This window comes from Bos javanicus, chromosome 8, assembly GCF_032452875.1.
Source record: "Bos javanicus breed banteng chromosome 8, ARS-OSU_banteng_1.0, whole genome shotgun sequence".
NCBI lineage: Eukaryota > Metazoa > Chordata > Mammalia > Artiodactyla > Bovidae > Bos > Bos javanicus.
The window spans coordinates 22,304,872-22,317,722 of record NC_083875.1 but is presented as its reverse complement, the minus strand read 5'-3'; the positions used below and the strand labels follow the sequence as shown (position 1 = coordinate 22,317,722).

Genomic DNA, 12,851 nt, shown 5'->3' with positions numbered 1-12,851 from the left:
CGCAGCCCTAAGGCCCTAAAATAAGGTATCTTTCAGGTGTGGGTAATATTTGCAGCTTGTTTGTTCTTTCTCATTAATTTCGATCGTGCTACCAATTAAGCTGGAGAAGGAAATGACAACTCATTCCAGTTTTCTTGCCTGGAAAATCCAAAGGGCAGGGGAGCCTGGTAGGCTATACAATCCATGGCGTCGCAAAAAGTCGGACACGACTGAGCGACTGAGCGACTGAGCACACACACCATCTTAAACACTTCATCTGGGAAAAGGAAAGAAACGGAGAACTCCATGTTCAAATCTTCAGATCGTAGGAGGAGCTAGGAACTGGGGAAAGAACTTCAAATCTTGCTTAATTTACGAAGGACAAAGAGGCATGGGGAAGGAGAGAAGATTATCTTTCAAAAAAAATACATTGAGGAATTCATGGAGAAGCAAGTGGGAGAAAAGAGCTTTTGTGTGTGCGTGAAGGGGCAATTTCTTGTGTCTCCCACCGCCCCTCCTCCCAGACGGTCAGGTCCCGCCGCGGCCCTCCCTCCCCAGTTTCAGCCCTTGGCCAGTAGATTCAGTGGGCGGGGTAGCCTCTGCAGTCTTGCCTTCTCTTGCTTCCGAAGGCGAAGGAGCGCGGAGAGCACGGCATTAACTTAGCGCCCTGGGACTTTAAGAGGCTCAGTGGGCTTCTGCGCCTCTTCGAGTCTCCAGCTCTGGGAAGCGGTTGTCCCCAAGTTCATCGCGGGAATTGTGTCAGACTTTGTCGGTGTGGAGGTGGTAGGTAGAGGGACCAAGGCGGGCCCTCTCGGCTCCCGCATCCCACAGGGTTAGCTACGGATTGAGCACACTTCTGTTGCGACTCCTCCCTCACCAGACACTTCTCGGAAATGGAGCAGTCACAGTGTGGCAGTAGAGACCGCAGCCGCAGCGGCCCACTCCACCTGGCCCCGGGACTGGTGGTCGCGGCCCCTCCGCCCCCGTCTCCGGCGTTACCGGTACCCCCGGGGATACCTGTTCCTCCAACTTTCCTGCGCCCGTCCAGCCTCTTTCTGAGGGCAGCCTCCAGCGCGGGAAGCGGAGGTTGCCCGCCGCCTGCCGAACTGGAAAGGGGGGTGGGCGCTGTGGCCGGTGGCTACCCACGGACACCCAAGTGCGCCCGTTGTCGCAACCACGGAGTGGTGTCTGCCCTCAAGGGCCACAAGCGCTTCTGTCGCTGGCGGGACTGCGCGTGTGCCAAGTGCACCCTGATCGCCGAACGCCAGCGTGTCATGGCCGCACAGGTGGCGCTGCGCAGACAGCAGGCCCAAGAGGAGAGCGAGGCTCGGGGGCTGCAAAGGCTTCTGTACCCTGGACCCTCAGGGCCAGGGGGTCGGTCATCCGGAGGCAGCAGCAGAACGGAGACTTCCCAGACGACCTCGAGCGGCCCTGCGACGGTGACTGCTCTGGGACTGAGTGCCTCGAGACAGGCTAGTGGTCTGGCGACCCCTGTTTTCGAAATTTTCCAGCCAGATTATATAGAGGAAAAACAAGGTGAGTAGATCTCACATTTGCTCTTTGCAAAATAAAAATGGTTGTTTTGGAGGAGGAAAAAAAATCTTTGAAATAAGCAGCCATGGCATGGAGGAGGGCGAGAAAGAACTTAAAAGAAGCATTTAGGTTCTGGGAAACTGCTTAGAGACTTATCACATTCACTTCCTTAGGGCTTTCTGTCCCCTTAGATGATAGGATAAGTGAAAAAATGAAGTGCCAGTGATCAGTTGAGGAACTCATTCTAGGAATGCAGTTTGTGCCCAAATTTCTCTGCGAGAGGAGAAGAACTTAGAGCAAAGATTGAGTGAAAAACTTAATGAAAGGAACTGCATTTTGAGCTTGCTCTGTATTCTTTTTAGTTGCAAAACCAGAGTTAATGGTGATCTTGCATGGAAAACTCACTTGTGGTTGGGAGTACAGTCTTTACCTGTGGGACAGATCAACTAGAAGTGGGGAAGAGACTGAAATCTTCCAAAGCATTTTTACTCTTTAAAAAATTTTAAGCGTTCCACCTCTTTTCTTCAGCTGCTTTTTAGCCTCCAACAGTGTAGAAAACTCTAACATTTCAAGTTTTACCTCTTCTCATAGGAAAGAAATTTAGGTTTTCTAAATTTAGGTTTGTAAAACCATTGATATGAATTTCAAAGTCCAAGAATTTCTTATCTTTGGGGATTTTAACCTTAGAGATTTCTTATCCAATAAGTTTTAATTTTTTTCTCTTGTTGACTACAAACTGCCTTTACCCTCTATGTCAGGTAAAAAGATTTCTTTTTTTGACTAGGGTTATCCCAAATTAACCTTTCATGCTAACATAAATCTTACTGTATTTTAGCAAATTTCATAATTCTACAGTAGGTCATTCTTGCACGAAAATGTCATTTTGGTGTTTTTGTATAAATCCCAGATAGGTTGAGTCATATGAAATTAAAATATAATGATGTATTAAGTTATTAATTAGAAAACCTCTCTGAATTGTGAAAATTGCAGCTCTTAACAGATCACAGCATTTACTTTTGAAAAAAGACTCTACTTAAATAAGACATATATGATTTTGTTTTCACCTATGTCACTTTTTGTCCATGTTCTAGTTTGTGTCAGTGGACAAAATGTAGTTTAAACATTTCTCATCAAAAATCAAGGAGGGCTGAAGAATAAAGTTAGGGAAAACTGCTATAAAAAGAAGCAAAAATTAAAATTCTGCAAACTAAATTGACAATGAGATCTGACTGTCAACCTTCTGCTAGGCATTGACTTATGTGATTTTTTTTGAGAGGGTGATGTTTATAGATCATTTATTTTATTTTATTGTTTGCCTCAGTTGACCTCTTTTTTTTGAAAAGACACTTCTAAATTGACTACCTTCTCTTATACAATATCCATGAACTGTAGTAAACTAGTGTATTTATTCATTAAACAGTGGTTCAGAGGTGAATAAGATTTTCCTACACAAAAGAATATTATAATCAAAAGAAGGAAAATTATATGTGTCCTAAAACTACAGTATAATACATAGCATTCAATGATAAAAACCAGCTATAGGAGTTGAGAGAAAAGAGATGACATAACAATATTGCAGTATTTTAAAGACGCTTATTTTCTAGACAGTCTGATGCCATCAGTATTTCATTACATTGTATTGTGTTTTATGCATAAATTACTATAGAGATGAAAATTACTATAGAGATGAAACTGTGATACCTTACATGTTCAAGGGGTCATATGTAGTGAGTCATATTTATAAATAAAATGGAGTGGCAGACCAAGGCCAATCTATCTCTATATCATTAGATGACATTTATTGTTTTATTTAAAGGTGAAAATTCTAGAGTCTTTGTGATTTTGCAGAAGCAAAAAAAAAAAGACTTTTTTTTTGTCATGTTTGACGTAATGACAGCATTTTCATTCTCAATGTGTTAAATTGTACACATTTAATTTTATAAAGCAAACTGTAGATATTTGCTTAGAATATAGGACTGCTCTTTGAGAAAACATAGGAGCATTGCAAATCATTGCTATATGTGTTTTGTTAGTTCATAAATCTTGTTCGAAAAGAAAGTTTGACAATAAAACTGAATACCTCATTGACAGTTTACACTTTCTAATGGAAATAGAGAAACTCCATCTATAGATTAAGAGTAAATGTAAATCAAAATAAAAATATTTATTATTGTTTTCCTGGCATTAGCCTTGCAAAAAGTATTGAAAGATAGTCTTGTTTTATTAATATTCATATGCTCAACATATTGAGATAGAAAATCAGATTTTTCTGTGAAACTGTTTTCGGAACATTTCCCTTAATATTGAAAGGGAGTTGTGAGTTAAGGCAAATGACTAATATTTTCTACAAGATACTATGAAAGTATATGCAGATTCCAATTGTGAAAAGAGTGCTGTAAATTATTTTCTTTTAGAAACAAATTGATTATAAACTCATTTACTGATATTCCCTAGAGATTTAATGAGAAAGTCCATATTTTACAGAGGATTATGAAAAATATCAACTCTCTATTGTGTCTCACACAAGCTCTGATATGATTTGAGATTGGTATAGCAGTTGTCATTATTGGTTTAGATTTGAAAGGAAATGAAAAATTCTGCTATTTTTTCACATTATTCAGGAACCTTATTTGGAACCTGAAATGTGAGTGAAAAACCAGTTTTTGAAATTTAGCATTAGTGATTAAATAGAATATTCATTTTAATAGTAAGATTGTTCTTTTTTTCTGATTTCTTATCTAAACAATTGTTTTATTTAGTGCTTTTTGCATATTGTCACTGTGGGAAAAAAGCCCTCATGTGAATAACAACAAAACTTGGGTAAAATTTATGAAAATTTTGAGTCGCTAAATGGGGCAAATAATGTAAAATATTGGTGTTAACAGTTTTAGGGTAACAGTAGATTTTACTTTCTGATTCCTAAATAACTACAGCATTTGTATATTATAGAACTTTGTGATCCTTAAATGACATGATAAATTGCATTTTCCCACTATTGCAACACTTGCATTTTCAAATGATATTTAAAAATTTTTGTTCATTAACATCTTTTACTGTGAATAATAAGTATTATTAATATACTATGAGTAAACAAGTTATTTTATCCAGCATTAATTATAGGTGGGCAGTACTTTGTTCTTGGAAGTTTTCCCTTTATTTCATTCCTTTTTTTCCTCTTCCCAGGACAAAAGGAGAGTAAATGTGACTCATGCCAGAGTGGACAAGAAGAACTGGGGTCTAAATCCCATCAGTTTACCCTGAGATCATCTCCTAAGTCTAATGATGTCACTGGAAAACAAAACATCAGGTCATCTATTTCAGAAAACCCAAACAAGGATGATAGCATTCAGTCTCTTCATCCTGGGGAGCAGTCAGGAGGGGAAGAGAGTCCCAGGTCCCTGTCATCCTCTGATTTGGAATCAGGAAATGAAAGTGAGTGGGCCAAAGACTTCACTGATTCTACAGCCAGCCATCCCACTGTGTCCTCTAGACCAAGAGATCCTCTTGATATCCTTACCAAGATTTTCCCAAGTTACAGACGCAGCAGGCTAGAAGGCATTCTGCAGTTCTGCAAAGGGGATGTTGTCCAAGCTATTGAAGAGATCCTAAATGGAAAAGAACACAAACCAGACACCAGGGACCTAGCAAATTCAGGAGCATTGGAAAACACAGCTTTTCCGAGAGTTTCGAATTTTAGTTTAGCTGGAATTGGTTTTGGAACTCTAGGAAATAAATCAGCTTTCTCTCCCCTTCACACTTCTTCTGCTTCTTACGGAGGTGATTCAAGTCTCTATAGCTTAAATCCTAGACTAGGTATCAGTCCATTTCGACTGGCATATTCCTCTCCAGGGAGAGGGCTGTCTGGTTTCATGTCTCCCTATCTGACTCCTGGGTTGGTACCATCATTGCCTTGTAGGCCAGCTCTGGATTATGCCTTTTCAGGAATGATTAGGGATTCTTCTTACCTTCCCATCAAAGACTCAGTAACTGGTGGCAGACTGTATTCCAGGCCAAATCAGAGCAACCTGTAATGCATCTGCCTACCTCCCTTTCTGGAGTATTTCTAGAAGCATGCACTATAACCCACATACCCACATCTATTAATGTGTTCACTACGTATCAGTCTTTAAAAATGCTATTTTTTTTTTACAAGCAATATAATAGATTTGAGATCTAAAGACTCTTCTTTAGCATTTATTAAGTGAAAGAAACATTTAAACATCATGTGTGCCTTGAATAAAACCATTTCAGGAAATATTTTTACTTTAATGAATTTTCTCCCTAAGATATCGGTTGTAAATTCCCAATTTAAAACTATACTTGTTTTTAGTTCATTGAAAAAATGGAGCATATAATTATAACATACATTATGAAGCAGTCTAGGATTATATAAAATGAGCCGGAAGTAAGAATTGAAAAATTGAGGTAATTCTAAGTAGTATTCTAAACTTTTTTTCCTCCTTCTGCTTCTTCTACACAGGAGAGATAAAAGGTATTCAAAGTATTTTATTCACATATAAGTGATTAGTAGTTAGTAAAACTTTTGAGACATTTAAGTCCTTATTTTTTTCTGAATGCCTTGTTTTTCATTCCTATCTGCCATTGGTGATAAGTGCCATTTATAAAACATTTCTGTTTAAAGGACACTTTTTGTGAGTTAAACAAAGGTCTATGAAGTAAATCTTAGGAAATGAGAAATGCTCCATCTCCTGGCCACTATCACTAACTGCAGCTAAGTGCTGGAATGATGTAGAAATTAGATACAAATGGTTCGTAATATTAGTATGATGTAACCATTTTTTGAAAATGGTTATTTTGGATCACGCTATATTTAATTTTCATATTATAAAATGAACATCTAATGAGGATGAGGATTTAAATCTTTAGGCTTATGCTTTTATCTGGGGAAATAACCTTTTCCATATGTTTATGGCAGGACTATGGCAGCCATTCTCAAAGGTAAAAATCATTTTATTCAGAAAACTTAAATAGCTGCTCATATGAATATTAAATGACTCTAGATACATAATGCTTAATGCATTGAGGGGATAAGAGATTTCCAAGGGGAAAAATTGTCATTAAATTTTAAAGGTTTTCTTGAGATTTTAAAATTACTTTTGTTCTCCATCTAGAGAATTTGAAAGTTATTTATTTTAGTCAGTGGGAAGTCCCTGAGAACAAAACAATTTTATGAAATTTTCTTTATTTGTCATCATTTATCTTTTAAAGGATTGGAGCTCTATTCTGTTGTTAGGAATAAATGGAAATTCAGCTGTGGTGTGAAATAGTTGATGAATTAGAGATGGTTAAAAGAATTTGACAGCATTATTTACTAAAGATTTCTTAAATTATGTGTATGTGTGTGTGTATGTGTGTGTTTATATATACTTGTGTATCTTACTGTCTGTATATTATACATTTAAGCTCTGTTGGTTCTATCATCTTTAGACTTTTCCATTGAGCCAGATAAGAATATATTTCTAAAGTATATTTTACCAGCAAATAGCATATTAAATAACTGCATAGAATCTGATGCTGATTTAGGATGTAAATGTGTAATAGAGTATGCATTATTTTTAATGATATGAATGTGAGAAAGCAGATCTTATAAAGATTTGATACAGTTAATATTCATTATTTATTAAAAAGGTTTTAGATTCCAAGCCTAAATCATAGTATAATGCTTGGCAAGTAGTTGATATTCAATTAATATATACTAAATGAAGGAACCATTTTGGATGGTAGATCTCTTTGAGACTGATAAAACCAAAGAACTCTGCAAAGTGGTTTACAGACATAGTTTTGAATACAATTTCTTGGGATTCTTGAATCTCCTAAATGCCATTCAGGTTAGAATACTTGGTGATTTTTAAGGTATTTCCACTATATTAATTCATTTGTTGAATGTTATTTTAAAAGTGCTAGATTCTATAGAGGATACCGAATGTAAAATGTGCTCTCAAAGAAGTTACATTATACAATAGAGATCTGATACAACAACATAAGAGCGCTAGAGTTGCTGGATTCTTTATGTGGATTATGTGATGATGTGCATGTATCCATTTGCCTTTTGAACTGGGGGGAACATCCATTAGGGACAGTTTTCAAATTTTTAAAACTGTTTTATAATTTTAAAACTTAAGTTAATTTACATAGTACTTTATACATTTCCTACCCTTTACAATAAGTTTAAAACTCAAACAATCTTACAGAACATTTTGTCCAACCACTAACTTGAATGTGAGGAGATTGAGGTTTGGCAATAGTATTGCCCATCCTTATGTTAAGATACTATTGCCAGTTGTTAGGAGTGGAAGTTACTTTACCAGTTTCAATTAGACTATAAAGTCTGAGGAAGGATTCATGCCTGTTTGTCCACTCACAGCTTCCTAGAGTTTCTGGGACATAAATAGGTGCTCACGTTTTCCACTGACTGAAGTAAATGAAAGATAAAAATACTAGTTTATTCAACAACTATTTATTAAGCACCTACTTTGTGCCAGGCATTGTGCTAGATGAGAGGATAAAGAGGTGCCAAGATATGAGACCTGCCCTCAAGCTGCTCACAGACTGTGACCCATGTATACAAAACCAACCCACCAACCAGTGGTGGCAGTATTTGACAGTGTTGCTACATCAGTGAGTTCTGTGTAATCTTGAGGTTTATGCTCATCCATGCAGCTTGAGGTATGAACTCCTAAATCACTAATTAAGGATGGGAAGGAAGAAGGAGAATACCTATTTCCATGTTGATTCCTCTGATTCAATGCATAGGCCTCATGGTGTAAGCTGTCATCTAGCTATTCTGTGAAAATGGATTAGAGTTAGGGGAACAACTGAAGAGCAAGTGAGTAAAATCTGCTATTTTTCCCTTCAACTTCTGCTGAAACAAAAAGATGCTGGGGATTTTAAGACCTTCCCTTCTAGAGATTCCTATCTGTGAACTTGGAACTAAAAAAATTATTTACAAAGTGACCTATCCATTCAACTGTTTTTTAAAATGCATGTTCCTTAGACATTTATTTGTCTTTGAAATTAAAAAGCCTTCAGAATACAAGAGAAGCTTATGTACTGTGTAAATAGAATTATGCTGGCAAGCACAAGAGGAGATGAAGCATCATCAGCTTCATAAAGTCAAAGGTCTACTCAGGGCAGCCTGATTCTTAAGCATAGATGCTCATCCTTTAGGAGAAAGGATCTCACTCAGATTCATTCTTCCCATCCCCACACATCTCCAAATAATCTCATTATTGATGCCTGCACTGCAAAGCTATACCTTTAATTATTTGGCATCATGTCCTGTAAAATTTAAGCTGTTTTGATGTAATACTTCAGAGCAACTGTGCCAAACATAAAAATACCCTTTGTTGGTTTTTGCTTACTAAATATTTCTCAAATGAGAAAAATTCATTGTCATTTCCCCTTTCTGAACTCCATGCTAATGATGAGGGGTTCAGGGGAAAATAGGATGACAAGTATAAGAACTATAGAGATGTCTATTTCTCATTTTTACCTAATTGGTAATTTAAAAAATGGCATTTTAATTTCTCAAGACTGTGTCACAGTATCCGTAAGTCAAAATGACCACATGACGTCGTCTCATGAGAACATTAATAGTTTTAAAATAGGTACACAAATGTGGTCTTTTCAAAACATGTGTCAAAATGTTTTTTAAAAATATCCAATGTTAACATCCATCCTAGCAACAAGTTCAGTAAACAATGGACTAGATGTTTATAGTTAGCAGGAAATATAAAGAGAGTTGAGCAAGTGTGCCAAAGATTGTTGACTAGAAAAATCTGAGTCAAGCAGCAAATGTTTTAGAATCCTGTCCTTGACCTTTTATAAAACTTCTGACAGATGAAGAAATAAAGATATACAATTCATTGTTATCTTATTCATGGACCACACTCATCTGTGAATGGCAGCTGATTTTTCAGTTGACAGAATCAAATTTTAAATGATTGATTCTTAGACTGTAATTCCTATTGCAGTGAATTGATATAGCATTCAAGATCTTAGGGTTAAAAAAATCAACTGTACACACATAGATAAGAAGAAAGAGAGACCTGAGTTTGCAACAAGTTTTTGAGAAAAAAAGTAATGTTATTTATTGGTAGATTTACTGTGAGATTACCATGTAACATGGCTGTTCTAAAAGTTCAGTTGATATTTAGGTTACATTAATAGGAAAAATGTATGTAAAAGGAGGGAGATGATGGTGCCATGTACTCTGAAATATGAGTTCTTCAGATATTAGCTTAAGTAATGTGTTCAGTTCTGAGTGCCATATACGAAGAGTGATTCTAAAACTTGGGATATAAGCAAAGAGGCATAAGATACTAAATGACTATGGTGGCAATGTAGGGTTCTATAAGAAATATTTTTAAAAGTAGGAGAAATGAAAATGTTTAAAGAACTAGCATATAACAAAAATGACTATAAGGTGAATAGAAGGCAAAAGTTACATAGAGAATTTAGAGGAACATGAAGGATACTGTAATTGCATTTAATCCACTTCTAGTGAACCCGGAACCCCAAAGGCAGACATCACTAGAGAAATAAACAATGTTCGGTCCAGTTTGTTTGTTGCTGTTTGATTGTTGATTTCATAGGTGAGCCATTCTTTTTTTTAAATTTTATTTTATTTTTAAACTTTACAATATTGTATTAGTTTTGCCAAATATTGAAATGAATCTGCCACAGGTATACATATATTATTGTACATGTTTTTTTGTTTTTTTTGATTCTTTTGCGGGATATATGGAGTAAATGAGCAGCAAATGAGTTTTATGTTTATGCTACATTTATCAGTCAGTATTCAACCAGGAAAAGAGTACCAGTAGGGAGTTATTTTATATTATAAAATATAAAGTTATTTTATAAATTAGGGAGGTATTTTAGAAATTCGACTGAATACGTACATAAGGAGCTGGGAAGATAAAGTTTGGTAGAGGGAAATAGGCAGATCAGAGAGTTACTAACTAATCTGCCAAGTGTTGGTATGGGTAGACAAATGGTCCTTTCAAGAGAAGTAGAAATTTTCAGGAAATCTGTGAGATCTAGCATGTCAAGTCACTCAGATGGTTCCAAGGAAAGGTGTTGTGAAGGAGGTATAAAGGAAGTTAATGACTCTGCACAGCTTCTAATACTGTGGGTCTGGAAACAGGTACCAGGTGATGGACCTGCAACTACAGTTGATCAGCAAGTCCAGCAGTCCAGTGCACCCCTTGTCAGTATGGCGTTCAAACTCACTTTTACTAACCATATTTACTTCCCAATAAAGGTAAAACGTGATTCATTATTTCATGTAAAATTGATTCTTTGTTCAATGAAAACATATATGTCCCTTCATAAGAGAGGATACAAAGTGATTTACCCATGTTTGAGGGATGCTCATTCCTCTTCTGTCTGAGTCAGAACCCCCCTTGAATATCCTATCATTCTGAGGTATTGTTATAACCACTGTTAGTAAATCTTATGTTACAATAAGGAAATGGGGGACACTTAGAAGCAAGGAAGAAATAAATGCTCCTATCAGTGCCCTCATGTTTTCAACTAGTCATGAAATCAGTAATATTTATAACTTTGCCCATTCTCCATTTCATATTCTCTCTACTCTGCTAGTGTGTAAGTCAGTTGTGTTTCCTTATTTGTTGAGATTACCCAAATCTTTATTCCTGTCTGTTGTTATAGTCCTGTCTTTATTGGGTTGTTCTAGCTTTCCATTAACTTTTACCACAGAATATGGGAAGACTAAGCGATACTCTGGAGGATCTCCTGCATTCTGGAAATATTTTCCTCACCCTTTCTTGTGTCAGTGTTATGAAGTGCCCAGAGTAGACAGTGGTAGTCTTAGGTTCCAGTACAATGCTGTATTCTTTGGTGGAATCATTTCTCCTTTTGGAAGTACAACTTCTAAACCCCCAAAAAGTTATAGGGAAAGGAAATGAAAATGTTGCTTTTGCATCATTATTGTTAATGTGAGAGGAGCTGTTTCCATATCTGTCCTATGGTTCCTAAACTCCTAAATTCTGAGTATAGGAAAAACATCACTACATATTTATAGCTTATTCAAAGCATTTCTTGCATCCTAGATGACATTATTTCAGCCCCATAAAGTGCTGTCACCAGCTGGTGCCATAACTGAGTCTTCCAAAGGCCATTCCATAATTTTATTAGGCCAGCTGTTTCAGGATGAGGGGAACATAATGACACTAGAGAAGTGCATGAGACTGAGACCAATGTTGCACTTCACTTGCTATAAAATTGTTTTTTGTCTTTTTTTTTTGTCATAAGCAATGTTGTATGGAATACTGTGTAGATGAGTATGGCATTCTGTAAGCCCACAGATGGTGATTTAAGCAGAAACACTAGGGCAGAAAAGGCAAAACCATGTCTTTTCCAGTGAGAACAAAGAGAGCTACTCCTTCAATGATGGGAGTGATTCAGTGTAACAAACTTGCTACCAGGTGTCTGGCTAGTTCCCCAGGGAATGGCCATTTTAGGGTTCAGTGTTGATCTTTGCTCTTGGCAGGTTGGGTACTCAGCAATGACTTTAGCCAAATTGGCCTTGATGAGTAGAAATCCATTTTGCTAAGCCTATATATAAGCTCCATATTTCTATGTAATTATTGTCTTCATGAGCCAATTGAGCAATGATGGGAATAAAAGAATGGGAAAAGAATGAGTTACCTTGTGTATATGTTTATTAAGGTCTCTTCTTCTAAGGTTGCTGTTTGGTGAGTATTTGTTTGGGACAAAAATGTTCTCTTATTCATACCCATTTGGAGAGGTCTTTCCACATACATCTGTAGATCATATTTCTTCATGTTTCTTCCAAGTTTCTGGCCATCCAGCCAAACTGTTAGTCACTGCTCATGACTCATTCTAGATTTATACCTCTTTTCACCTCTACTTCCAGGCAGTATGAAAGCTTGAAGTTCTTCCCATTGAAAAGCTTTTTTTTTTTTTTCACCCCTTTCAGGGTCTTTCAGGGCCACACGTGCAGTGCAGCTGTCCACTTCAGCTACTGTCACGATAGTGTGGGGAATTGTTTGATTAAAGATCACATTGTGCTTTCTCATTCTGTTTTCATAGACAACTTCACATTACAGAAAAAGAGAGGAGGCAGTACGGCAGGAGTACGTGAACCATGGATGTTTGAGCCACTTTTTGTGCAACTTATTTGTGACTTCAAAACTTGTGGAGAAAAGCCTAACTATTACTTCCACTTGATGGAATACTGCTACAGCGAGCTTTTGGGGCAGACAACATCCTATTCATTAGGAGTGTTTCAGGGCACATCATTATTTAATGACCAGTAGTAAGTGTTTGCA

General features: G+C 36.9%; 1 protein-coding gene across 1 annotated transcript; it reads left to right on the top strand.

The window, feature by feature from the left end:
- The first annotated feature begins 263 nt into the window (after positions 1–263).
- On the top strand, positions 264–12,199 carry DMRTA1 (DMRT like family A1). Its single transcript, XM_061425136.1, has 2 exons — positions 264–1,515; positions 4,696–12,199. The coding sequence occupies exons 1-2, from the start codon at positions 873–875 to the stop codon at positions 5,541–5,543; spliced, it is 1,491 nt and encodes a 496-aa protein (XP_061281120.1). The 5' UTR covers positions 264–872; the 3' UTR covers positions 5,544–12,199.
- The last annotated feature ends 652 nt before the right edge of the window (positions 12,200–12,851 follow it).

Coding starts and splice junctions, on each gene's coding strand:
- DMRTA1 (XM_061425136.1), top strand. CDS start 873: ATGGAGCAGTCACAGTGTGGCAGTAGAGACCGCAGCCGCAGCGGCCCA. Junction 1,516..4,695: donor TTATATAGAGGAAAAACAAG/GTGAGTAGATCT, acceptor TCCTCTTCCCAG/GACAAAAGGAGAGTAAATGT.